The 26,298-nt window shown below is 36.2% G+C and overlaps 4 protein-coding genes across 8 annotated transcripts in view; all 4 read right to left on the reverse strand.

The window, feature by feature from the left end:
* Positions 1-9,402, reverse strand: part of LOC103457623 (uncharacterized) — a 14,393-nt gene extending 4,991 nt beyond the window's left edge. Inside the window, exons 1-15 of the mRNA XM_017309698.1 lie at positions 8,701-9,402; positions 7,197-7,346; positions 6,983-7,108; positions 6,739-6,902; positions 6,552-6,639; positions 5,731-5,820; positions 4,527-4,553; positions 4,417-4,440; positions 3,915-3,944; positions 3,521-3,559; positions 3,273-3,314; positions 2,377-2,433; positions 948-1,001; positions 546-608; positions 117-143 (exon numbers count right to left, since the gene is read on the reverse strand). Coding sequence (XP_017165187.1) covers positions 117-143; positions 546-608; positions 948-1,001; positions 2,377-2,433; positions 3,273-3,314; positions 3,521-3,559; positions 3,915-3,944; positions 4,417-4,440; positions 4,527-4,553; positions 5,731-5,820; positions 6,552-6,639; positions 6,739-6,902; positions 6,983-7,108; positions 7,197-7,346; positions 8,701-8,764 — 1,045 coding nt within the window. The 5' untranslated portion in view covers positions 8,765-9,402. The remainder of the gene's footprint in view (positions 1-116; positions 144-545; positions 609-947; positions 1,002-2,376; positions 2,434-3,272; positions 3,315-3,520; positions 3,560-3,914; positions 3,945-4,416; positions 4,441-4,526; positions 4,554-5,730; positions 5,821-6,551; positions 6,640-6,738; positions 6,903-6,982; positions 7,109-7,196; positions 7,347-8,700) is intronic.
* A 1,642-nt stretch (positions 9,403-11,044) lies between these two features.
* LOC103457555 (uncharacterized) lies at positions 11,045-15,963 on the reverse strand. Of its 3 annotated transcripts, none has more exons than XM_008397809.2 (11): positions 15,841-15,963; positions 15,430-15,548; positions 14,671-14,735; positions 14,175-14,324; positions 13,967-14,092; positions 13,732-13,895; positions 13,565-13,655; positions 13,112-13,204; positions 12,766-12,843; positions 12,271-12,298; positions 11,045-11,441 (listed from the first exon to the last, which is right to left on the reverse strand). In XM_008397809.2, exons 3-11 carry the CDS (start codon positions 14,729-14,731, stop codon positions 11,297-11,299), a joined length of 936 nt encoding a protein of 311 aa, XP_008396031.1. In that variant the 5' UTR covers positions 14,732-14,735; positions 15,430-15,548; positions 15,841-15,963; the 3' UTR covers positions 11,045-11,296. The 3 variants fall into 3 exon arrangements, with proteins under 3 accessions (XP_008396031.1, XP_008396022.1, XP_008396012.1); XM_008397800.2 differs by having other exon boundaries at positions 14,671-14,817; positions 15,430-15,517; positions 15,841-15,961; XM_008397790.2 differs by having other exon boundaries at positions 14,671-14,817; positions 15,841-15,961.
* Positions 15,964-17,083: 1,120 nt separating this feature from the next.
* LOC103457566 (CD48 antigen-like) lies at positions 17,084-22,377 on the reverse strand. Of its 3 annotated transcripts, none has more exons than XM_017309715.1 (10): positions 22,289-22,377; positions 21,199-21,266; positions 20,922-21,071; positions 20,710-20,835; positions 20,466-20,629; positions 20,276-20,363; positions 19,368-19,454; positions 19,022-19,099; positions 18,428-18,455; positions 17,084-18,146 (listed from the first exon to the last, which is right to left on the reverse strand). In XM_017309715.1, exons 2-10 carry the CDS (start codon positions 21,260-21,262, stop codon positions 18,008-18,010), a joined length of 924 nt encoding a protein of 307 aa, XP_017165204.1. In that variant the 5' UTR covers positions 21,263-21,266; positions 22,289-22,377; the 3' UTR covers positions 17,084-18,007. The 3 variants fall into 3 exon arrangements, with proteins under 3 accessions (XP_017165204.1, XP_008396053.1, XP_008396044.1); XM_008397831.2 differs by lacking the exon at positions 22,289-22,377 and adding an exon at positions 21,483-21,588; XM_008397822.2 differs by lacking the exon at positions 22,289-22,377 and adding an exon at positions 21,461-21,581.
* Positions 22,346-25,701, reverse strand: LOC103457634 (CD48 antigen-like; the record flags this gene model as incomplete). Its single annotated transcript, XM_017309774.1, has 7 exons — positions 22,346-22,433; positions 23,194-23,355; positions 23,883-23,971; positions 24,098-24,185; positions 25,098-25,261; positions 25,333-25,458; positions 25,548-25,701. Coding segments are annotated over 6 exons (777 nt in total), but the record flags the coding sequence as incomplete, so codon positions are not given.
* Between the last annotated feature and the right edge of the window lie 597 nt (positions 25,702-26,298).

A 26,298-nucleotide genomic window follows, 5' to 3' on the forward strand; every position in this document is an offset into this window, starting at 1 on the left:
TTCTGTTGGTGGGTCCTGCTGCTGCTCCACTGAATCTATCAATGCATTGTTAGTTTTCACTTCACTCTGAATGTCCTGAGAGTTTTATTAATCAAAACACAACAAAAATTACTTACCAGACGTCTCAGAGACTTTGTTTATTCCTGTCAATAAGACACAAACTATGAGTGACATACATTAGAACTACAGATGGTTAAATAATAATAATAATAATAATAATAATAATAATAATAATAATAATAATAACTACTGAACATTTTATCTTATAATATTGACATGTGTGATAAATTTCCACCAAATCTTAAAATCCAGTAACTTTTTCTCTTTCTCAGGCTGTGTTGTCTTTAGCATTGGCTGCTGGAAATGAAGTGGCTTCAGATCCAGTTTAAACTGGTTTTTGCTGAGCTTCATGTTCTGCATCAATCCTTTGTATCTAGGAGAGTTTTTCAATCAGTCTGCTTGTATTAAATTATGAAGAAATGAGGGATTAATCTAAACCTTTGCACGTTCCTCTGAGAGAAATAATCTTATCAAGTTTTACTCACCATCATCGTTGGTGTTAGCAAGCAGATATCCGTTGAGCGCTTCTTTACCCTTTGAATTAATCTCTGTAAAATTGGAAAAATGTTAATTGTTTGTTTTTGATAAAGAAAACCAAAAACATCTGCAATGTAGACACATAAAAATATGACAAAATTGTGAAAAAGTTTAATATTTTTGTTCATTCATCTCAAAGTGAAATGACCATGATGCTTCTTCAGTCACAGTGAAAGGAGGATATTTTTTTCTAACATCTGCAGAACAAAGCTAAGTTTGAATTTATACATTTTAATTAAAAAAAGCTTAAAAACTACACATTCAAAATTCCTGAAATATAAAAATATCGTTATGTGAATGAAAAGTGAGTTTACAGATTTTAATACAGTAATTAATGTCAACTTCCTCACCTTGTTCAGGTTGAGTGTCAACAGATGGATTACTGGTCGAGGCGTCTGGCTTTCCTGATAAAATATGTTAAAATTATATTTAAAAAACCTGTTATCTCAGTTTAACCACAGATTAGATTAAAACAGAGGAGTCAGGGAAGATATGCAAGTAAATTGAGCTGCAACAGATCATAAATTTACATTCTTATCTCTGGCTTAAGAGTGAAAATCAGGACATGATTCTAACTCAGTCAGTAACTGTGACAGTTTAGATGCTAATAAAGTGGTTAGCACAGGGATGGGCAACTCTAGGCCTCGAGGGTCTCCTGCAACTTTTAGATGTGTCTCTACTTCAACACACCTGAGTCAAATAATGAGGTCATTAGCAGGACTCTGGAGTACCAGCCTGAACAGAGGAGGTGATTCAGCTACTGGATCAAGGTGTGTTGGACCAGGGAGACATCTAAGAGTTACAGGACACCGGCCCTCAAGGACCAGGACTGACCACCCCTGAGTTAGCATCTAAACTGTTGGGAGTTTTATAGATATTTTTTTTGATTGTTTATTCAATGTTACATCACTGTGTTTTTGTTTTTAATGATGTGAAGCACTTTGAAATGCCTTGCTGCTGAAATGTGCTATACAAATAAAATTTGATTGATTGATTGATTGATTGATTGATTGATTGATTGATTGATTGATTGATTGATTGATTGATTGATTGATTGATTGATCTTTTACCTCAAGTTTGTTCAGGCAATGCTAACTAATGTTTGACCTTTAACCTTTCTTACCTACCAGACTGGATAATTTCGTCTTATAGCATTGATTTATCACAAATAGTTATTTAATCAATTACAATAAAAACATTTTTATGTTATTTTATATTTATATTATTTTTATTTTGTATATTTCTTATATTTACAGTAAACTCAATTCAGTTCAAATTTTAGGTCATTTTGAGAATGCATGAACGCACTCTAAACATTTTCCTTTTCAAATAAGAACTTAAGCTCAAAACATCTCATTGGTCGATTTGTCTATCAACCAATGACGATCCAGAAAATTAGAAAGAGTTAAACATGTGCTGCTGCAACAAATAGCTGAGTTCCTCCTGGTCTTTTTGCGGAGCAGCATCTCTAGGTTGGTGATTGTTAGCGTTTGCATAAACCATCTGAACTCCTCACATGATTTGGAACCCTGTCCTGATTGGCTCTCACTGATTGGTTCCTTTGTTGAGTTCTGATCCTTGTCTATCAAAACAATGAGTCCGTTGTCGGCTTTAATTTTTATTAACCAAACTACATCAAATTAACACTTATCAGCAGCCGCATCGTCCAATATTTCTGTTAGACACGAGCTATGAGCGACTAACATGAGAACCACGTGATTTTGTCTAAAATAGTGTCATTTAATTATATTTATCAAATAGAAATACGGTTTTACTCACTATTTCCTTCATGTAATCTCCCATTGGGTGTTTCAGCAGCCTGGTCCTGGTTTGTCTCTGTAAAATTGGACAGAAATAGAAATGTTATAACAATGTCTCTTCAATCAAAGTGGAAAAAAGATTATTATTATTATTATTATTATTATTATTATTATTATAACTTTATATAACTTTATAAGTTCATATTCTAATTGAAAAAAAAAGGTTTCGACTGATGTTGCTGATAAAGTTGGTCAACTGATAAAAAAATGGTTGTTTTTCAACTTTTGCTGCAGTTGATAAATCATAATTAAATACTTTGTGGCCCAAGAAAAACCGACTAAAATAAATAATAATTCTAGCTATATTAAATATTCTGCAATAATCTAAAAAACAACAAAAAAAGAACTTTATCATAGAAATATCTTCCTATGAAAAAGCATGCCTGTGGATTCATAAGGATTCAGAGATGCTTTTGCAAGAATTCTTTCATCCCAATTTCATCTCTTGACCTTCCAGTTTTTCCTTCCACTCAACTTTCTATCACTGTGCTTGGATAAAGTGCTAATGTCTGCTGGACATGTGAGCAGTCACCAGTCCTCTGGTCTCTGACCCAGACTGACTCATTTAGAGGCTGTGGAAGGTAACCCTGAGACAAATCAAGGCGTGTTAATGAATCTGTATAAGTATATATACTAAGTAAAGTCAAGAGTAAAATAAAAACATCTGACAAAATTCAAGATTAGCTAGATATAAACAATAAACAGTTATTACAAAGTTTTACCTGAGAAGTCCTTGAGTTTTTGTGTAATTTCCACAGAGTCTGAGTCAGTTAGTAATCATCACACAACTTGCACCCAGTTATGATTAAATATGTTCTTTTCAAACAAGCAAAAGGAAGAAAACACCATACTTACCATTTTCTTTTAAGACTAGTGGCACCAGAACATTAACTGCATCTTTTAGAAAAGAAGATAATAAATGTTAAGTTATAGAGCGATGCTAGAGAGTCTGACTTGATCTGTTTTGCTAAAATTTTTCTGCGAAAAATATTGAAGTTAAACCACTCACTGATTTTGGTATACATCAGGTGGCTAACTAGCCGTTTAAATAAAATCAAAAGCAAAACAACCAAAACGAAAACATCTGATGAGGTGTTGCTCACCATTTTGACGTGCGTCGTAAGCTGCTTCTGCTGCATCATCTATGAAAAGAATGACTACACTGTAGGTTTGGACTTTACTTTAAAATATGCTGTTCTTAAACAAAGAAAACAAAAAAGCAAACTGTTTTGTGATGCATTTACTTCTGCATAAACTAGAATATAGTGAAAAAGTGTAATGTTTTTGTCAGTGATTTCAGAAAGTGGAACTCAATATTTAGATTCGTACACATATTTATGCAAACACCTGTTTCAAGTTGAATATTGTTATTTAATCTCAGTTTTCATGTTGGCATTACAGAGTTTTGGTAATTATTTTGGCAATAAAGCACAATTGTGTTGAACATGACTGATTTATAAAAACAAGAAGAGGGTAAAACATCCAAGGGGTGAATACCTTTCATAAGAGCAGCTCGTCTTTTCACACATAAAGTAAATGTGAAGGTCATGGTCGTGGTAATAATTATTACTACTAATAATCTATGCATATTTTTAACAAGAACTGGTTAAATCTCATAAAATGACTGAAACGTAAACAATGTTCTGTACAAGCAACATAAAAAATGCATTAAAAAAATCTCCCACTCATTATTCTGATATTTATCAAATAGAAATAATTTTGAGAACATTTAGCCTTACTTAATGACAGACAGTGTGTTTTTCTTTATATATTGTGAGTAAACATCTGGTTTTAGCTGTAAAATCACAGTAAATTACATTTAAGATTGAGACTGTGATATAAAAAGTTTTAGGGTATGAATATATATATTGTTATTTAATACATAGATTATGAATCATCTATCATTATTTACTATTTTCTGTCTAAATGGTGTGTTAAACCACCAAGATTACTTAGATGTAAACAATAAACAGTTATTAGAAAACTTTTTTTAACTTACTCCGTGCCTTCTCATTACAAGGAACTGTATTGAAAATAAATACATTGTTAGATTTTCAAGATTAGCTGTATGTCTATTGTGCATCATTTAGAGAAGGTTTAGTTACTTACATATTTTGTCCAAGAAGGGTAAATGTCCTGTAATATAAATAAGACATTAGTATTAAATACTTCCTGTCTGTTGTTTAGCTCAAGTTTAAAAAACATATTTGTGAAAAACAAAGTCCCGCAGTCATTCCTGTATGTGTCATTCCAATATGGCCGCATATGAACAAACCAAAAACCTTTTAGTTGCTGACAGAATGAAGTGAAACTGATAAACAAACTGTTCCCAGGTGAGTCCTGCTTTATCCCAAATGAGTGACAACTTATTAATAAATGCCCTGCTGGCTTTTCTTCCGTTTTTGATCAAAAAGAGGAAGAAATGGAACAGGGTGAAGTATTGTATAGAGGTATAATCAGTCAACGTCACGATCCATCAGCAGCTCTTCTACTGCGCATGTCGCCTCCAGAACACAGGCCAGAATACATCATTCTAACTATTTTAACTATTTACAATTAGACTGAACACCTCTCTTCACTCGGCCCGACTCTCACACGTAGATTTGTGGTTTTATTTTTAGTCCAGTGTTTCTGTACCTCACTCTACCTCCAGCTCAACCTGCTGCATTTTTCATTTCTGGAGGCTTAGTTTATCACCTGCCTTGATGGATGCAGCTACATCTTCATTTCCCTCATATGATATTTTATATATATATTGGGTATTGGATGTGCGGGGGATCAGTGATGCTCTTTGTTTTTATTTATATTATTAGTTTGTGGTATTTTCTGCCAATTTTATAATTGTCATTATTTTTCCCGAACTTCATTTTATTTTGTGGTTTATCGTTTATCTACCTGTGATGTTGTAAATTACTTTGGTCAGCTGAGTTTGTTGCAAATCTTCTTTATAAGTAAACTTTGACTTGATTAGTTTGTAATATCCGACGTTTGGTGCATTTTCTCTTGTCATTTATTGATTCACCTGCACTTAACGCTTATGGGTCATTAAGACGCATCTCATTCACTAATGTCAGTTTAGTAGCATAACTTATTTTATAACGCTGCAATAAACAGACGTCTTGCACTGACTGACAACTTGTTAGTTAATGCTAAAACAGCAAGATAAATTTAGGTAACGATGGTAACCAGTGAGCATTTAAAGGCCGTCTGATTCTTTGTGCAGTCAAGTTGCACGTGCATCTGCTGAGTTTACAAACAAATAATCCCTATATAACACAGGACTGTAACTGTGGTGCTTTTAGTGCAATCTTACCTGCTCTGTTCATAAAAACGGCTCCAATCACAGCGACTACAAAAACCAAGAGTAGTGCAACGAGTACGATCACTGTTGTAGCACTATTCCCTGAAAAGATAGAGTTAATTATTAAAGCCAAATCAATCACAGAGAAAGTTTTAGAGCAAGGGCTCAGCAAAACCTGAACCTACTGCTCTATATATTAACATATACCAGATCACCAAACACATTTTAATATATATATATAAAAAAAGACAAGAATAAATACAAAATGCAGTTTCCAATTCATGATTTCATTCATTAAGTGAAAAAATCTATTCAAATCCAGCAGTCTCTATGTAAAAAGTAATCACCCCCCTTGTTAAATCATGTCAGTAATCAGAGTTTTGGGTTCAGTTTCAATATCCACAGCTTAAAAGAAAAACTGACATCACTTTGGAAATGGTTATTGAGTCATTTCAAAGGTTTTGGTACAACAGACACCCAAAGTGAGAAGGGTCTGTGCAGGAACTTGACTTATGTCTCGAAGTTGTTCTCAAACATTAGTGCCACAGTGTTAGCTTTTTGTATGAGCACAGTTACCATGTTTGATTTGTGCTTTTCTTGTCGGCTAAAGAGAGTTGTATGTTTGTTCTGGATGAATTTACCATGTTAGGCAGACAAAAAAAATTTACAACACAACGAATCTGTTGAGGGAAAATACTTTTTCAAAGGACTGCATCACAAAAACATCCCAATAAATCACAGTGACGTTTGTGGTGCTAATTTGACAGAATGTCAAAAAGTTGATAAGAATGTTTTGGCAAGAGAAAGGATGGACATAAATATTTGTAACTCACCTCCACTAAATGGGTTAGGGAACTCGTCACTGGTCGAGTTGTTAACAGGGTTTATCAGCATACAGAAGAAGGAGCTCTCCTCGTTTTTCTAAGAAGCAAAAGGAAAACGGCTCTAAACCACCTAAATAAATCATGGATTCATCCTGAGTTCTTCTACGAAGAGGATTGACTCCATCTTAAAACATACCGGCGTTACGCTCAGTTTCTTGTTGTTGGACAGCTCTGTGTCTCCTGTTTTCCACTTATATATGACAGATCCAAACTCAGAGGTAATGTTGGCTTCACAGGTGAGATCACAGACGGTCTTCTCATTGTTGCAGTCTACAGACACTGTGGGTTTTGGGACCGGTTCTGACAGAAACACCAACAGATTACTATCAATTGGATTCACATCAAAACCACCAAACCTGAGTCAAACCTGATGAACTCACTGATAACTTTAAGTTCCTTCTTGCCAAGAACAATGTTGTTAATCTCAGGAGTGTATTCGCCGCTGTCCTGTAGAGTCAGATTTCTGATGGTGAAACTTCCAGTTGTGTTGTCCAACTCACATCGATCTGGAGGCAAAATACAAATGAAGACATCATGCATGAATGAATCTGAAGGGGTTTACAAGACTTTTGGCTCAATCACAGGTGAACTTACCTTTAAAGGTTCTGTAGTAAGTCAATTCCCCTTCGATCCATTCCAAGGCGAGGTCAGTTCGATGCTTCCAGGTGACGCTAGTGATGGGACCAGACGTTCGACCTGGATCCAGGACAACTGAGTCACCAACTTTTCCATACGTCGGATCAGCTGTGAATGAAAAGCAAAATCTTTTTTACTTCTGAGCAGCTTTACAATGATCCCTTTCTATCTTCTCTGCTTTGCAGATCTAACCCTACTTTTAGTTTTTTTCTTTTCACTCATAAACAAAGCTAATCTGTAAATATTATTAATAACAAGCTGATAAATTAACTCTCAATCTGCTACATTACAAAACAGTTTTTAATTCCTGCTTTTAAAAAAGTTGTAGTCAACTATAAATAACTTCATCAAATTCACTCAAACTAAAATATTAAATCCTATTTTGTCTAACTAGCTTTGAAAACTACTTTTTTAAAATTTAGTTTGTAGACCAGTTGCTGAAAAAGTTGAGCTGAACAGATTCACTGACTCAACATCAAAATAAGAATTTTCATCCACCAGATGGAGTACATTCTAGTTTGAAATAGGTACAAAATAATCATTTACTACTTATTATAGCCATGTTGGCTATAATGTGTTTATTCTAGATACTAGGATTTTTAAAAACTTTCCCGAAACTTAAAAAGTGTTAGTGTCCCCCTAACTTTATTCACACTACTTTTAACTTTACCAATTTTAACTGAAAACAGTCAAAAATACATTAAATACTTTCTGAAAGTTTGTAAAACCAATAACATTTCATATCTAAAATTAAATAAAAATACTGTGACTCTCTAAAGTTATACAAGAGAAATTGTTTAAAAATATTCATGTTTTAAATGTTTTACATATATCTTTGTTCAGTATTTATTTATTTTTATAAACTACAAAGTTTAACATATTTGACTTTTCAGAATAGTGATAACTACTTTTAACGTTTTAACCCAATCAAATATAATAATTAGTAATATAAACTATACAAACTATACATTAAAAGATTCATATTCTAGTTTTGTCCTAAAATGCAAATAACAAAAACATACATTTAACACAGTATTGCAACATTCTATTTAAGGTTTCAGTTTGTTACCATATAAATTTAAGATGTTCACATTTACTACAATTATATCCACAATACCTGTTTAAATAAAGGTAAAATGAATGAACCAGAGCTGAAATCCAACAGGCCTGCGCCAGCATAAAGCATCCCGGAAATACTCAATAAGTGAAAAAATATACAATTTTAGAAGATTGACGCCCATATTTTACGTTTTCCGTGACTTAAATTTAATTAATCGTCTGTAAATCAGTCATATATTTCTCATTCTTGCTTTTTGAACCCTTTAAAAAGCAAGTACATTCGCGTTTTTAGGTTATTAACAAAATGCCACTAAAAGTCGCGTAATTACACATTTACACGGCGCTATGCTTAAGAAGCAGAAAAAGAACCAAATAAAACAAGATATTCAATGTTTTTACTCACCAAAGCCAAACTCCAAAGGGGAAAAGACGAGGACGACAACGAAAAAAGACCGGAAATCAAACATGATCCTAAAATGAAAAATACCTCAACCAAAACCACAATTTCGGCTAATAACACTGATAATGAGCGTCAGCAGCGGATGTGGACTGTTTAAGTTGAGTTTAGAGATAAATGATAAAGAAAAACGTTCGATTTTAACAGAACGGACAAAGCCTATAGCCTCGCCCCAAACTGAAAGCGAAACTATGAAAAATGATCACGCAGTAAAAATTTTGAAGGTGAACTCTGACGATTTATTCAACAGATTTCTGGAGATGTTTAATAAAAAAAGAAATCCAAATTAATCTCAGTTAAGAACATTTCTACTTTAGAAAATACATTTTAAAAATACGACACATCACACAGAGTATAACTCAATAGTGTATTTCTGTTAAATTTGATGATCATCTTTAAAAAATTAAGGTAAACAAAGTCAAAAATTTAAAAACTCTCAGCATTAAAAGTCGAAACTAAAACCTCTTAAAATGTGCAGTATTGCTCGAGCTTATCTTTACACCTTAACTTGGTTTCAGAGCATCACAAAGAACCTGGACTAAAACAAACTAGTACTTGTAAGAAAAAATATTCTTGTTATCCCAATTTTTAACACATCCAATCTGTTTAATATACGTGATGTGATTATTAAGTCACATTTTCTTTCAGTGTCTAATTTTTCCGACAAAAAGTTTTTCATTTTTTCTAAAAAATAAATTATATAAACAAAATATTAGAGATTATTATAATATTTATTTAGTTATTAAAAAGATTCTGTACTCATAAACCGGTACGGCATTTTTAAACATTCAAGATTGTTTTTCTAGATTTTTGTCCAAATGGCTTCCCGTACATTTGCTCGTCTGAAAGCAAACCCTCTACAATTTCAGGACTACATGTTGATTTTATAACACTGAACCTCCTTTAAGTTTTGTTCCTTGATGAACAATTGAGTTAAGGGTTAATAAAACACTTTTTATCAAGCAGGGACACGAACACCAGCGTAGATGTTTACAACGCTTGTTTATTAGTAACCATGACAACGGATGCGCAAGTATGGTAACCGCACTTCTCTCACCTAGCAGCATAAATACCTCATCTTAAAGTCTAAAATGAAAAAAATAAAAATAACACAAATAAAATAATTACGAAAAAAAAACGCATTTAGGTAGAAGAAATCTTTATAATACTGAAAGCAGGTCAAGTTTGACCCAAGTTTAAAAAGACAATTAAATGCCGACCAAATGTATGTAAACTTCTTTTAAAAAGCTCTAAAAATTGCTAAGGAAAATTATGTTTTCTGGCATTTAACAAATATATTGTGGTGGTCTAAACTTTATCTTGAATTAACTTCAGAGACAAAAACATACCAGTGTCTTTTTTTATTTAGTGCATGTATTAAACTTTTGTATTATTTATTATATTTAAGTATATATATGAACTTTCAGGATTATGTCTGGTGTTTACTGTATCTTCATTTCCAAATAGCTCAGCAATTTGAAATTACCATTAGAGAAGACAAAACTTGTGTATGAACAAGATACAGTATCTCACTTTGACATAAACTGTAGGTTTGTGTCTGGTAGAATTTTGGTTAAAACGTGTTCTTTGTTCAAGATACTTGTTGTTAGAGTGAAATGAAATTTTACCCAAGTAAGAGTATTTCATAATACTATTACTCATTTAAAAATAAAAAGTGTGGCCCAGTAAAACTAGTTTTAAGTTGTTTGTCCTCTTAAAGTTACTCAAGTAAATACAACTAAATGGAACACGTTTCTGTCCAGCTCTGGTGAATAGATTATCCAAACTGAGCTGTGAATCTCTGCAGCTCCTCCAGAGTTAAAATAGGTCTCTCGGCTTCTTCTCTGGTTAATATTGTCGCCGTCTGCCGTTTTGTACGCACTCTTCCTGTTCACTAGGTAGTTCTATGTCGTAGTATGAGATCAGAGACGGCTTGTTCACATCAACTGGCATATTTTCCTTCCTCTCATTCGGGTCGATCCAGACAGCAGCCATTTTGTTCATGCATCTTTCTCTCGACCATCGGCCAAAAGTGTCCATATATTTTCTTTTTGTTGGTCTTGAAGCCATGTGTATGCGCTTGCCTACAAAGATGGCGCCGATCACTTCCGCTTCAGCCTTGTGGGATCTACTGGAGATTTCTATGCCGATGGCATGTGAAAGCACCGATCAAGCTGCAGTAACTGTCCAGAGTGAGAAGGTTTTATACCCGAACATGGTGCCGTGTGACACAAACGCTAACCAAGCTGTATAGTTGTTACCCTGTTCAACCCAAAGAGGGCAACACTGCAACGGTTTTAGGCCTAATATTACAGAATTAAACACAAAAATGTAACTATTTGCACAGAAACATAAAGATAACACCATTGTGGACCAATTTAGACAGTTTATGAGCAGATATAGTTGACTTGCGGTGTAACGAATAATTGATCTAAAATACTTTGCATCCAAAATCCCAATTAAAAGTATTTAGTTTGCGGTGAGGTGGCAAAAGAAAAAGCTCAAGCGTTGCTTTGCTTGATTCAATACGTCTGTGATGAATTTAGATGTCTCTTTGAAGTCGGAACTCCCGAAGCTCGCGGCTTAGCCTCCTGAGCTCCGGATTGTTCTGCACCCATCGTTCATCGTCAGATTGGAGATAAAGATCTCGTGCAGAGCTGAACCTCCGTGCTGAAGATGGTTTCGGTCTGTCACCACACCAGAAACAAAAGAGAAAGATATTGCAAGTAAATTGTGTGTATTGCTCGACTCCTGTAACTCGCTGTTTATTGGAGTCCACAGAAAACACCTTCAGAGGCTTCAATACATTCAAAACAGTGCTGCCAGGATCTTAGTGAGAGCTCGTAAATTTGATCACATCACACCTACTCTTTACGAGCTTCACTGGCTTCCTGTAACTTATAGGATTCAGTACAAAATTGCACTTATCACCCATCACTGTCTGTATGGAACCTCACCGGATTACTTGAAGGACCTCCTTATTTCACATTCAACTTCTAGATCCTTACGATCCCAAGCCTGTAATCTTCTCCACCTTCCTCGATCAAGACTAAGGACTATGGGTGATCAAGCATTTGCTGTGGCTGCTCCTCGTCTATGGAACTCTCTCCCAGACTATTTGGGAGCCCCGCAATTATTGTCCGATTTTAAAATCGGATTGAAAACTTTTCTTTTTAGACACTTTTAAATTACTGTCTTTTTTTTTGATTGTTGATTTTATTTGTTTTTAGCTGCACCGTGTAGCACATGGAGATTTTTATTAATGAAAAGTGCATTATAAATTAAATTGATTATTATTATTATTATTATTGCAAAGAGCTGCAGTTTGGCTCTGGACATGTAAAAAAAATTATATTAAAAGACAAAAGTCTCCATCAAACAGTTGCAACTTCTAACTGATTCTCCACAACCTACAGTTTCTCATTTATAACCCAATGTTTATAAATAACACTTGGCACAGAGGTTAAAGTTCAAGCTGTCTTGGTAAAGGTATTCATAGAAGATCTGGTAACTCACCCACTTTCCAAAGCTTCCAAACTCATTCCTGCAACAGAGATGAAAATGTGAGTTCAGCTACGTTTCTTTTACTAGTTGATGTCTGGTTGAATTGATATTTGAAGTTATGTCCTTTCAAATGGATCTATTTCAACAAGACAAGCCATTACATCATATAAAAAGTGGTGATAAACATCTCCAATAATAGAACAATTTATCTCATCTTTCACGTTTTAGAAAAATAGTTTTAGTAATTAGAGCCACAAAGGTCAACTTCAACTGCTGTACGCCAATTATTAGAAGATTTAGCTAACGTGACTGATAAATAGGAATATACTGTGGGAGTAAACAAAGCATTTGACACAACAAGCCATGGATTACTGTTGAATAAATTGTAGAAATATGGTGTTATGTTAGTTGCAGCTGCTCTAGAGGATAACAAGGAAATCTGTCTGCTTTTGGTTAAAGTGCAAAGAAATGAGGTATGAATCCAGACTCTAAATGATCTAATGTTACCATTTTTCCTTTTGCCTCTCAGGGTCACAGCAGTCCTCTCTGCTTCTTCTGCTTCATCAGTCTGTGCTTGTTTCGTCTCTGTAAAAATAGGGGGAAAAAAAGGAATGTTATATCAACCGTGGTTCTTTAATCACAGGAAAGGAAGATTATTATTATTGTAAAGCTTATGAAATAACTGAGTTTTTAGTGTTTACACTAACGCGATGAAAGTCTTGCAAAGGCGATATTATCTAAAGTCATTAAATAATTATAATGATTCAGTATTAAAAATAGGAACAAATGTAACATGATGAGACGTTAAAGTAACACAGGACAGCGACTGCTTCATGTTTTAGTGAACTCTCACCTTTCCTGTGCCTAAGATAGCCACCAACGGCAAACAAAGTCAGGAGCAGAAGCGCAATTGGTACAGCCACTGCTGCAGGATGAAACCCTGAAACTACAGCATTAGTTATTGAAACTAAACCATTCACCAGTTCACCAGTTACAGACTATAACACAGTCCAACACCCATTGCTGTTGGTACCAACATGCGTACTTAATAATTTTTTACATGTGGCATTAAAGTCATAATGAGAACACCATCACAACCACAATAAAAACAAAATGCAATTGTCAAATGAAACAAAGTCTCCATTCCAATCTGGTCTCATATAACAACAACAAAAAAGGTAATTATATTTGTTATTAAATCACGAATAAACTGAGAAACAATGTTTTGGGGTTCAGTTTTAATATCCACAACTTATCACAGCCGTACTTTTTAAAAAGGACACAGATGGAAATGTTTGCAGCTTACCGTAATGTCTAATGGGGTTAGGCACCTCATCACTGGACGAGTTGCTAAAGGGGTTTAGCAAAAGGCAGACGTAGGAGTGCTCCCTGTTCTCCTAAGAAGCAAATGGAGCATCATGGGTTCATCCCGGTTGTTTGTACTCAGAGGTTCAGCTGTACCTTAAAACATACCTTTGTTAAACTGAGCTTCATTTTACGGGACAGCACATTTTTTCCTGCTTCCCATCTGTACCTGACGGGTCCAAAATGAGAAGTGATGTTGGCTTTACAGGTGAGGTCACAGAGGGTCTTCTCCTTGTTGCATTCCAAGAACACTGTGGGTTTTGGGACCGGTTCTGACAGAAACACCAACAGATTAGCGTTAACTGGACTCAGATTAAAGCTCAGTCAAACCTGCTGCACTCACTGATAACCCAGAGCTCTATCACGTCAAGAATCTTGCTGTCGATCTCAGCGTTGTAGTGGCCGGTGTCCCTTACTGTCAGACTTTTGATGATCAAACTTCCAGTTGTTTTGTCCAGGCTGCAGCGACCTGGAGGCAGGATCCAAATACAGGCATGAATGAATCTGCAGGGGTTCAGGTGTTACGATGAGTCAATCACACAGGAACCTACCAATAAAACTTCTAAAATACGTTGTATTAGTTCCAGACGACTCCACGATGATGTTCATGTTGTGCTTCCAGATTATGGCAGATATGGAATCAAAGGTCTGACCTGGATGCAGCACAACCGAGTCACCAAGTTTTGCCAAAATCAGACGAGCTGTGAATGAAAAACCAAAACATTTTTATTATTTTCTGTGAACTTTTTCCTGTTTCTGAGCAGCTGTAATATTTTGACACCATTCAATCATATCTATTTTAAAAGTTTTCTTTATTCTCATAAACAAAGCAAATCTGTAGGTATCATCATAAAAACTCTTAGAGTCTGATCTGCAGATATTCAACTTTGATATCATGCAAGTCGGCCCTTTTTTTCTATATGGAGTAGCTGTCAGCATATAAGTAGTAATAATAAAAGTATATTCTGTTCTGTAATTATGTCATTTCTATCTCTACCAAGCAGAAATGCAACCAAATAAAACAATATAATCACTGTTTACACTCACCACAGCTATTCTGCATGAAGTAAAGGAGGAGCACAGCAGAGACTGTCCAGAAAGCAGACATGATCCTAAAATGAAAAGTACCGAGACCAAAAACACGTCGACTAATATTACCGGTGACGAGTGTCAGCAGCAGATGAGGTGTTTAAGCTGCGGAGAGAGAAATAATGAAGTTGGAAAGGCAAAGTATGTAAATATGTGATGCTAACCTCTGTTTTACTGAACGGATTTTTGGAGATGATTCAGAAAAATATTTCAAAAAGTGAAACATCAGACATACTCATCACGTAATTTAAGAGTTTAATTCTATTTGGCTTGACGATGACTGCACACAAATGATCCAGCATCTCGGAAAATTTTAATATTAAACAAGAAAAGTAGGAAAAATACAATAAAATAACTAAAAAGCAGTGTGTTCTTTCCTTTTGCAACAAACAGTCCACCATTTGTCTAATTTTTCACCAACGCTGGCTCATTCCTTCTTAAAATAAATAAATAAAATACTTGACATTACTTTTGCATTTATTTAGTGATTTGTTTTTGGACACTCATGAGCATGAAATGTCTATTAAAACCATTAGGTACAAGTAACTTTAAATATATTTTCTCTTGTCCGAAAAACAAACCTCTCCTATTATAATCCATTAAATCAGGACTAATAAGGTTGATTTTATCGCAGCGAACCTCCTGACTGCTGCTGAAAGGATTTCTTTCGGCTGAACATTAATCCATGTGAGATTGAGTCCAAACAGAACCACTTACCTCTGGGTTTAAGGTCAGAGGTCAGTGAACATGTAGTTTCATGCTTTCACTTCCATCTTTTGTTGTTTGGTGCTGTCAACTCCAACTGCTAATTGAACAAGAAGATCAACTTCTACTTTCTAAAAAGCAGGAAAACAGTCAAAGTAAAACACACAGGCATCTGATGCATCCTTCAGTCATACATAACAAAAAGATTTGTAAGTATTAATTTAAAAAAATTGTTTAGATGAAAGAATGAAAAGTAACAATGAACAACCAGCCAGCTTCAAATAAATCACTCACGTTACTCATTATAACTTACAAATGTAGATAAATGAAAACAAAAAACACTTTTAAGTTTACTCTGTGGTTTCCAAAGAGTCTGAACAGACAAAAAAAAAGAAGCAGTAAAGATAATACAGCCGTACTCACTGTTTCTGGCGCTGTGCTGCCCTCCTGTCAGTTATGTTGCTCTTGACAGTTGGTGGTTACCGTAACAACCAGTAACCATGGAGTGAATCAGGATCAGCCCTGTGTTTTCTTCCCCAGCATAGGCTGATTTAATTATACGCAGGGTTTCATGCGTAATTTGTCCATATTTTGTATGTTTTTATCTACCATCATAATTAATGTTGTGCATTTTAGGTGTGATCTGTTAGTGTTACAGCAGTGCAGCCCTGAAGTAACAAACTCACAGACCTGTTTTCCAGCATCACTCCTGGACAGAATATTTCTAATCTGGAGGTGAAAAAGAGAAATCCAAGAAGTTTAATATGGGATTTAAGATACTTTACTTTATTATTTGATCTTTTTCAGAGGTTCTGGCTAAAAAACAACAAAGAAAGAAAGAAAGGATGGATTGGATTCATTAGGGTTTATGGATAGATGTAGCTGAGCATCGTCAGCATAATGTAACATAAACATTCAAGACTGCAAGAAATTTCTATCAAACTAAGGCTGAAATGACAGAAATAAAGAACTAAAAGCTACTGGGATATGTAGTTCTAAATCCGATACACATCTGATTTTTTCAAATATGACCTGTGTGTCTGCATGGCCAGGTCGCATTTATTTGACCTTTTACTAAATAAATGTCTCTATCCTGCATCCTGGGAAGGAAAATGGCGACTATGGTGGACAATAATCCAGAATAAGTTGTTAACACCGTAGCAGGAAAATGGGAGAATGCGACACCAATAACCATTTTAAGCCCTTTAGAGGCGTTTATTTTTAAAACACAAGTCTAGAGGACGTGGGCACTCATCATATCCCAGGAGCCACCTCAGTCTGTCCCGCCGTCCTTCCCAGATATCCTTCAAACAGGTCAGAATCTCCCGCCTGGTTCTCCAACACTCTTTTAGGAGGTCCAGGTAGACCCAAGTCTCCATGTGACCTTAGGCTCCTCCCGATCCAGAACCTTAATTTTATGGAAACACAGTTAACAGAACACGCTGCACCAGCAGAGGGCGTCACACAGGTTCACCGTGAACTATGGCCTTGGATATTGTTGTGTGTGTGTGTGCTTGTCTTTGTGTTTTCTCTGCGTTTTAAATATCTACATTATGCCTGTGTGTGTGTGTGTGTGTGGCTGTAAGTCAATACTGGCTCAACTTCAAAGTTCAAAAAAATCCATATTTAGTCTTGAAATTAAATGATTATTAATCAGAACTATACCTGCAATAGAACAGAATATTTTATTGATCCTCCAGGGGAAATGCATTGCTTACCATGTTCCTTCTTGCAATGAGATTTTAAGGACTCTCGAGGCACCGTTAAATTGACTATACACTTTTACATTTTGGTGTCCAAATGGTACATTTGATAAAACTAAAATTAAATATCTATACTTTTCTTTTACAGACAGAATCTCTGTTTTTATCCTTGTTTTATACAAGAAACCCGACTTTTGTAGGAGAAGAAAACTGAAAATATGCAAAATAGTCCAAATAAATAAACTGCAAGGAACAAATAACTATTTTTGATGTTTAACCTTGAAGTGCTGCTGATTCCTGCATGGTTTGGCTGCAGCGCCCCTGGGGGGCGCAGTTGGTACTGCAGCAGAGAGCAGCACATGTTTGAGTTGTACAAAAAAAAGCGAGCAACTCTTTTAAGAGGGGACAAAATCAAAGCAGTCCGACTCAAGATGTTCAGAGCACAGAGTGGACTAGCTTAGCCACTAGTTTACCTAAATATGCCCCTAACTTAACATGTTTAAGTTAGGAAACTTAAATAAGCTAACACCATTCTTTGTGGTGTAATGGTATTATCCCACAAAGCTGCTCGTCTTGGGTGAAAACATCACTTCCGGATTCTTCCTCGGTCAACAAGCAGCGCTCTCAAACTAGCCTGAGTTGCTGCATTTCTATTTTCTTCTTATTAAAACGACATTATGTGTCCACCCTTTAAATATTAAGATAGATCTTCGAAAAGGAATTAACATGCCAGGAACGGTTCATATTCTGTCAACAGCGCAACAACGTGACATTCTTCTAAACTACTTTGTGTTCAAACTCCAAATAAAATGTATTTAGTTTTCTGTGAGGTTGCAAAGAAAAAGCTCAAGAGGTGCTTTGCTCGATTCAATACGTCTGTGATGAATTTAGACGTCTGTGTTAGCTTGAAGCTCCTGGATTTGCTTCTTAAGTTCCTGGTCGTCATGCAGGCGTTGTTCTTCATCATCATGGAGATAAAGGCGTCCTTGTCTGGAGTTGGTCTTCGTCATCGCTGGTGACATCAATCTGTCACCACACCAGAAACAAAAGAGGAAAATTTAACTTATTGAAAATACATTTTGTGTGTTGTAAAGAACAAACTGCTGTTTGGTTCTCTGAACATGTAAAAAAAAAAAAGTTTAATATTTCAAAACAAAAGTCTCCATCAAACAGTTGCAACTTCTAACTGATTCTCCACAACTTGCAGTTCCTCATTTATAACCCAATGTTTATAAATAACACTTGGCACAGAGGTTAAATTTCAAGCTGTCTTGGTAAAGGTATTCATAGAAGATCTAGTAACTCACCCACTTTCAAAACTTTCCAAACTCATTCCTGCAACAGAGATGAAAATGTGAGTTCAGCTRCGTTTCTTTTACTAGTTGATGTCTGGTTGAATTGATATTTGAAGTTATGTCCTTTCAAATGGATCTATTTCAACAAGACAAGCCATTACATCATATAAAAAGTGGTGATAAACATCAGTTCTTCGAAAGTAGAATAATTTTATCTCATCTTTCATGTTTTAGAAAAATAGGTTCAGCAACAATTTGATAATTTGATATAAATTAGAGCTAAAAAAGTCAACTTCAACCGTCGTATGGCAACTATTACAAGATTTAGCTAACGTGACTGATAAATAGGAATATACTGTGGGAGTAAACAAAGCATTTGACACAACAAGCCATGGATTACTGTTTAGTAAATTGGAGAAATATGGTGTAAAAAATAATCTTTGCAGCCGGGCAGATGTAACTCATGTTTTTGTTGCTTTTGTCTGAAAAAACCTGTTGAGATGTTGGTTCAGGACATCTTAGAAGACAACAAGGAAGTCTGTCTGCTTTCCATTAAAATGCAAAGAAATGAGGGATGAATCCAGACTCTAAATGATCTAATGTTACCGTTTCTCCTCATGACTTTCAGGCTCATAGCAGTCCTCTCTGCATGGGCTGCTTCAACATTCAGTGCTTGTTTCATCTCTGTAGACGTAAAAAAGAAAATATATAAGTTAGTTTTCTGATTAAATTACTGCCAACTGAAAAGGAAATGTTTGTTTTTCAACATTTATTTCAGCTATCTGCGACAGAAACAGAAAAAAATTCTAAGCCATGCGTAAAAAGTAAACGTATGGACCCAACAAAACGGATAAACTCAAACCCTTTTTACATTAGGAAGGATAAGGTTTCCTTGTTTGTGTCCAAAAACGGGAAGAAATGTAACATGATGAGACGTTGTAATAATTCTCACCTTTCCTGTGCTTGACATAGCCACCAGCCACAACCAGAACCAGGACTACAAGTACAACAGGTACCACCACTGCTGAAGGATGTAACCCTGGAGGTACAGAGTTAGTTATTAAAACTAAATCAGTCCCTGTAACAAAGAACAACACCTGCGGTTCTAGCAGCTCTGGCTTTATGTGGCAGAAAAGTAACATTGCATCCACCATGGCAGCCATGCTGGTGGCAGCATCATGCTAAGGGGAAGCTTTTCATCAGCAAGTACAAAGAGGCTGGTCAGATTATTTATGATCTATCATTTTGTAATTTTTCAGTATTTCACCGTTCTCTCAAGTAGCCATATTGGGTATTTTTCTTATGTTCTGTTCATCAGTTCATCCCTGGTTCCTGTCTTTAGTGTTTCTCCATTTTCTTTTGATTTTACTTTGATTATTTTCTGCGTTCATCATAATTGCCATGTCAGTTTATTTCTCCCAGGTTTAGTTCCTCTTTGTTATGAACTTTCAAAAAAAAGTACTCCATCTGCCACTCTGATGAGAAAAAACAACTTTTATTTTATAATTATGACTTAAAGTTATACTACATCATTTTCATGAGGTAGTTAAGTCATAATAATGAAAGTTTTTTATTTTTCCTTACGACTTTGCTATCTCATAGTTATGAACTAGTTAAGTCATAATTATGAGAAATAATTTTTTATTTTTTTATCAGCGGCAGAAATTCCCCTAAATAGTTGTTGCTCTTCTGTCACTATTAAATGTTTGAATAAAACAAAACTATTAATATAAAAGATAACCAGAATAAATAATAAATACACTTGTCAATTAATAAAAAAAGGGTAAAAGTTATTTCCCCCATGAATAAACTTACTAAAAGCCAGACTTTTTAAAAAAGACAGGAATATTTGCAGCTCACCTTCTGTAATAGGGGTCGCCACCTCGTCGCTGGACGAGGTGCTAACAGGGTTTTTCACCCTGCAGGTGTAGGCACGACTCTGATTTTTCTACGAAGCAAATGGAAAACAGCTCTAAACCAACCCATCATGGTTTCATTGAGTTCTTAAAGGGATTTTTCCCCAGACAAATGGATCCATCTTAAAACACACCGTTGTTAAGCTCAGCTGATTATCAGTGGACACCACCTTGTTTCCTGCTTCCCATCTGTACATGACGGGTCCAAACCGAGAACTGGTGTTGGCTTTACAGGTGAGGTCACAGAGGGTTTTCCTAGGGTTGCATTTTAAGTGCACCATCGGTTTTGGGACTGGTTCTGACAGAAACACCAACAGATTACCGTCCACTGGATTCAGATTAAAGCCAACAAAGTTCAGTCAAACCTGTTGAACTCACCGATGACCTGGAGAACCACTGGGTTATGACTCACGCGGTTAATCTCAGGTGTGTAGCGGCCGGTGTCCTCTACAGTCAGGTTGTGGATGATCAAACTTCCTGTTGTTTTTTCCAAGTTACTGCGACCTGGAGGCAGGATCCAAATAAAGATGTCACATGAATGAACCTGCAGGTCGCAGGTTTTACAACTCTTTAATCACAGGTGAACTTACCTTTTTGACTTTTGTAAAAAATAATGTCCTGTCCAAACCACTCCAAGATGGGGCTCATTTCGTGCCCCCAACTTATGGAAGTGATGTTATCAAAACTCCGACCTGGATGCAGGACAACCGTGTCACCGACTTTTGCGTAGATCATCACAGCTGTGAATGAAAAACAAGAACTTTTTCACTTCTTCCTGCTAACATTTCTCTGTTAGTTTTTTCTTTACACTTATAACAGCAGGAAAATAGAACAAACTAAAGCAATATGTTCCATATTTGTACTCACAACAACTCTTCTGCACCAATAAGTAAATGAGGAGAACCGCGGAGAAAGTCCGGAAAACAGACATGATCCTGAAATGAAAAGAACCAAAAACACAACTTTGACTAATAACTCTGGTAATGAGTGTCGGTAGAAATAAAACACACATACTTCAGTCATACACTATGAAAACAAGCATCTGTACAAATTGAAAAACACCCCCAAAAAACACATTTCTGTAGATAGAAGAACCATGCAACAAGCCAGGTTTGGATAAATAACTTACAAATGCAGAAAAACAAAAACACCTCAAATATCTCTAAGGTTTCCAAAGAGTCTGTTCACACGAAGCTAACAAGGTAACATAACGCACTGCGCTCGCTCGTCAGTTAAATAAAACTGTTATGTTTCTCTTGACAGTTGCTGGTTACCATAGTAACAAGCGACAGGAAGCTCTTTCCCTTTTCTGTTGCCATCTTCCAGTTTTATGCATTAGCACATATATTAGACCAATTTAGTTATATACAGGGTTTTGTGTGTAATTGTGCCATGTTTTAACATTTTAAGTGTGTTTAATTGTACAGCTGTTAACTGGAAGGATTACTCTGCAGTTTGTTTAGGGTTATTTATTAAATTTTGACATATAGAAACTGATGTTAACCACCAACTTGTTTTTTTTTTTCTCTCTTGTTTGGCATTTTTACATTTTTGATACAAAGTAATGTTTCAGTTACCACTTGTGTGATAGTTAGTGAATGTTAAATATATGTGTGTATTCTAGTCGTGGACATAGTTTGTTTTTCAACCTTTATTTAACCAGGTAAAAATTTATTGAGGACAAAGTTTTTTTTACAAGAGACGGACTATAAATATCTGACTTTATATTGGTAATTAAGAGATATTAACACTCAATATATAATAAAATACAAAGCCAACCTTTAAAAAAAAAGAGTCATATTTGGAAAATAATCGCAGATGAAATGTGTAACGAATCAATATTTTTTACTTTTTGAGCTAAATTACTGAAATAAATTAACTTTTTTTATGATATTAAAGTCGATTGAGATGCATTGTTGTTTAGGCTTAGTTGCCTAGTGAATGATGAACGCCACACCGTTGCCAGGAAAGAGCCCGGTGCTCCCGTTCATCACGCCGTCAAACCAGCCATCGTCGCTCATTTTGGTGACCGTAGATGATCACCCCCTGCTGGAAGGAGAGCTCATCGTCTTTGCTACCGCTGTAGCTGTAAACGGCAACCACTGAGGAAACAAAAAAAGAATAAAGAAGGAAATTATACCAAACTGTAATGTCATTAAAACTCCTACATTATATTGATAATTAGTTGTAGACGTATGGAACCTTTCTCCCAATAATAATAAATTTTTCCACCACAGAAAAAATTTTCTGTGGTGGCAATATTTATGCCAAATGTCATGTAACAATTAGTGAATAAAAACATTCTAAAAGTTGACATTTCTTTACATATTTTGAAATATTATCTGTGGGTTTGCCGAGGATGATGCTCTTTGGGAGACAAAAAGTGTCAGGAAGCGGGTTTGAGGTGGTGAGGAGAGACGCAGGCTAAACCCAGGTTGTAGTGAAAATGATGAATTTAATGATGAAAGCTCAAACAGTCCAACACAGGCGGCACGGCAGAGAGTATAGCACACAGCTAAATACCGGTACCAACTGACAAGAAGACTGAAAAGAGAGGACATATCAGTACGACTGGAGAGCATGAACGTGCAACAAATGACAGTAGACGAGGACCCGACAAGAGACAAAGACAACAGGTGGGTTAAAATACACAGGGAGGGTAATCAGGTAACTAGACACATCTGGGAAGCAATCAACGGGGAAGACGCAGAGACAAAAGAGACTCACAGGACAGAAACTGAACACAGAAAACCCCTAAAAACAAATACACAGAAACACGGATCATGACAAAAAGTTTAGACACCTCTGTTCTAAACAACTTGAGTTATTTAAGGTGGATCTAAACACCTTAACAACACAAACCTTTGTCTAAATAACTGCGTGGAGCCCAGGGAAGGTCTTCGTCACGACGGACCATGAAGTTCTCTTCATCTTCATCGTTTTCATAGTCCTCCATTGGCGGCGGAGGAAATGTGAGCTGCTTTGGATCCAACTCTTCAGCAGGTGAGTCAATATGTGACACGTCTGAGAATAGAAGCAGATTTAAGGCGGCCGACAGGTTGAGTGAGCGCGGCACTTCCTGGTTCAGGGGAACCCATCTTTATCCATTTAGGTGATGTACAGTCAAAATATGCTTTTTTTTCATATAAGCTTGTATTTAAGTCAATGAAACTCTTTGAACAAAATTGTTAAATATCTAATAACGCTGAAAAATAAAACAAAAGTTGCAAAAATTGCAAAACACTTGCCAACTCCGGCCATGGCACCAAGTCTTCCTGTAATTTAAATGCAAATGTTTAAGATTTTCTTTCCTTTTCTTGCCACAACAGATAAAAAAGTAGTAACTTTTAAACAAGCTGTTAATGTTAAATCAAGTCCTAATATGAAGTTTGCATTTGCCAGATTGGTAAACTTTATTCTTCTGTTACTGATTATTGATATTTACACAATAAAGCTCACCTGAAATGAACATTAAAAGCCAATGTTTACTTGCAGTAACTAAATAAAGCATAAAAAGGTGAGGAATATTGAATGCTTTTGTGGATTCTTACGTTTGTTTGCATGCAGCAAAGAGGCCAGTCCCAACCAGAATCAGTGCTATAATCAGGAGCTTTACAGTCAGCAGTATATTTAAAATTCTCTGCAAAAAAAAGAAAAAGAAAAATCGACTTCGCAAACTACACTGTTTACAGCTGAGTTTAGACATTAGTTCAGGACATTTTAGAACAAAGAAATAAAAATATTCAGAATGTGTTTTTTAACTCACCCCTTCTCACCAGGTTTGATTCTTCTTCACTCGAGTTGGTGCTAATGGGGTTTCTCAACATACAGGAGAAGGAGCTCTCCTTATTGTCCTAAGAAACAAATAAAAAAAAAGCTGAAAACCAGTGAAATTTCCACTTATATTCATTCTATAATCACCATTATGGCCTTAAATGTGATTTATCTTGACAACTAGGTCACATCCTGACTTGATCATTTAGATCAGGGGTCCCCAGACTTTGTCCTGTGAGGGCCACATAACTTTTCCCTTCTCTGGTGGGGGGCCGGAGTCAGTTTGTAACAGAAAAAGTGTGACGATTGCAGGAGTGCCTAAATGTAAAAATGTATTGTTTTCCAGAAAGCACAATCAAATAACATTCTCTGGGTTCACAAGCTCTACTCATCTTCTCTCGACCACTGCCCAAACGCTCTGACTCTGGTCGCTATGGTAACGTTTATATATCCCTTCAAAATAACAGAAGCGCCACAAAAACTAACATTTTACTTTCATGAAAATTTTAACTCACAATAATGACTAACGGGAGCCCTGAGCTTGTTTCTCTGCAACGAGACGGTCCCATCTGGGAGTGATGAGAGACAATGACACCCGAGGTGTGTTGCTTGAGCACAGCGTGCTTGGTCTCTACGTGACAAAGCAGCTTGAAGCTTTCTTGCCTCATTAGCAGCCGGTCGCCGCATGTTACGCAGAGCGGCTTGTAATGTGGGAGTCACCTACCGGTCCGGGTTAAATCCATTCTCCTGTCTCTTCTCTGGGCCTTTTCCCCTTTGCAAAGAAACTTTCCAAAGACATCTGATCTGTTTCTGACTCATTTTGCTGCTTAGGGGCTCAAAATGAGCCCACAAGCAGCTTCCTGCTAAAGAGCCCCCCGGTGGTTGAAGAAAAATCCATTGTTCAGGGGGCCGGACCAAATGTGGAGGCGGGCCGGATCCGGCCCGCGGGCCGTAGTTTGTGGACTCCTGATTTAGATCATTTGCGTTTGTACCGTTGTTAAGCTCAGCTCCTTGTCGTTGGACAGCTCTGTGTCTCCTGTTTCCCATGTATATGTGACAGGCCCAAACTCAGAGGTGATGTTGGCTTCACAGGTGAGATTACAGTCGGTCTTCTCATTGTTGCAGTCCACAGATACCGTGGGTTTTGGAACCGGTTCTGACAGAAACACCAACAGATTACCATCAACTGCATTCAGGTGAAAGCCAAACAAATTTGCTGAAACTCACTGATAACCCGGAGATCCTTTTTGTCAAGAACGCTGTTGTTTATGTCAAAGGTGTAGCTGCCGCTGTCATCCAACGTCAGATTGTTGATAATCAAACTTCCACTTCCTATGTCCAGGTCACAACGACCTGGAGGCAGAATCCAGAAAAAGAGATCATGCAAAAATGAATGTGCAGAGTTTTACAACACTTTATAGCTCAATCACAGGTGAACTTGCCCTTAAAATATCTGTAACAAGTAATGTTCCCGCCGAACCACTGCAAGGCGAGGTCCGTTTGGCGCTTCCACGTTACGCTACTGATATGGAAACTTTGACCTGGGGACAGGGCAACAGAGTCGCCTATTTTTCTGTAGATCAAATCAGCTGTGAATGAAAAACAAGATCATTTCTCTTTAACATGTTAAACACTTTCGGTCATATCTTCTTTCCAGACCCGTTTTACTTTTAGTTTATTTACTTCTGACTCATAAAATAAATAAAACTTCATGTATAATTAGAGTAAACGCCCCTAATCATCATGTCCTGTGTCAATTATTAGAAGCAATTATGGGTGAGCGAAAGTGATCTCAGACGTTTTAGGAAGAAAAAGAAATGTCTACATCAGTGTATACACTTGACAAGAAAGGAATCGATGGTTTCCTGTTGATTAAAAACCATTGAACCCGTTCCGTCATGAGATAAAATTAACCTCATGATTCTAGCTCGTCCGGGGCTGTTTGGAGCGGTTGCTGTTTGAAGAAAGAACTGAAGTAGCATCTTCTCGTTCTTCATTCAAATATACAGACATTAGCCGACTGTTTCGAGTGAACAGCTGAAAGAGGAGACAGTAAACCACTAAAAACACTGTTCTCGACAGAATTAAACAGTGGTGGAGAAAGTACTCAAAAATGTACTTAAGTAAAAGTCAAAGTATCACATTAACATTTTACTTAAGTAAAAGTAAAAAAGTACTGGCTTTTAAAAATAC

Source organism: Poecilia reticulata, linkage group LG2 (genome assembly GCF_000633615.1).
Source record: "Poecilia reticulata strain Guanapo linkage group LG2, Guppy_female_1.0+MT, whole genome shotgun sequence".
Taxonomy (NCBI): Eukaryota; Metazoa; Chordata; class Actinopteri; order Cyprinodontiformes; family Poeciliidae; genus Poecilia; species Poecilia reticulata.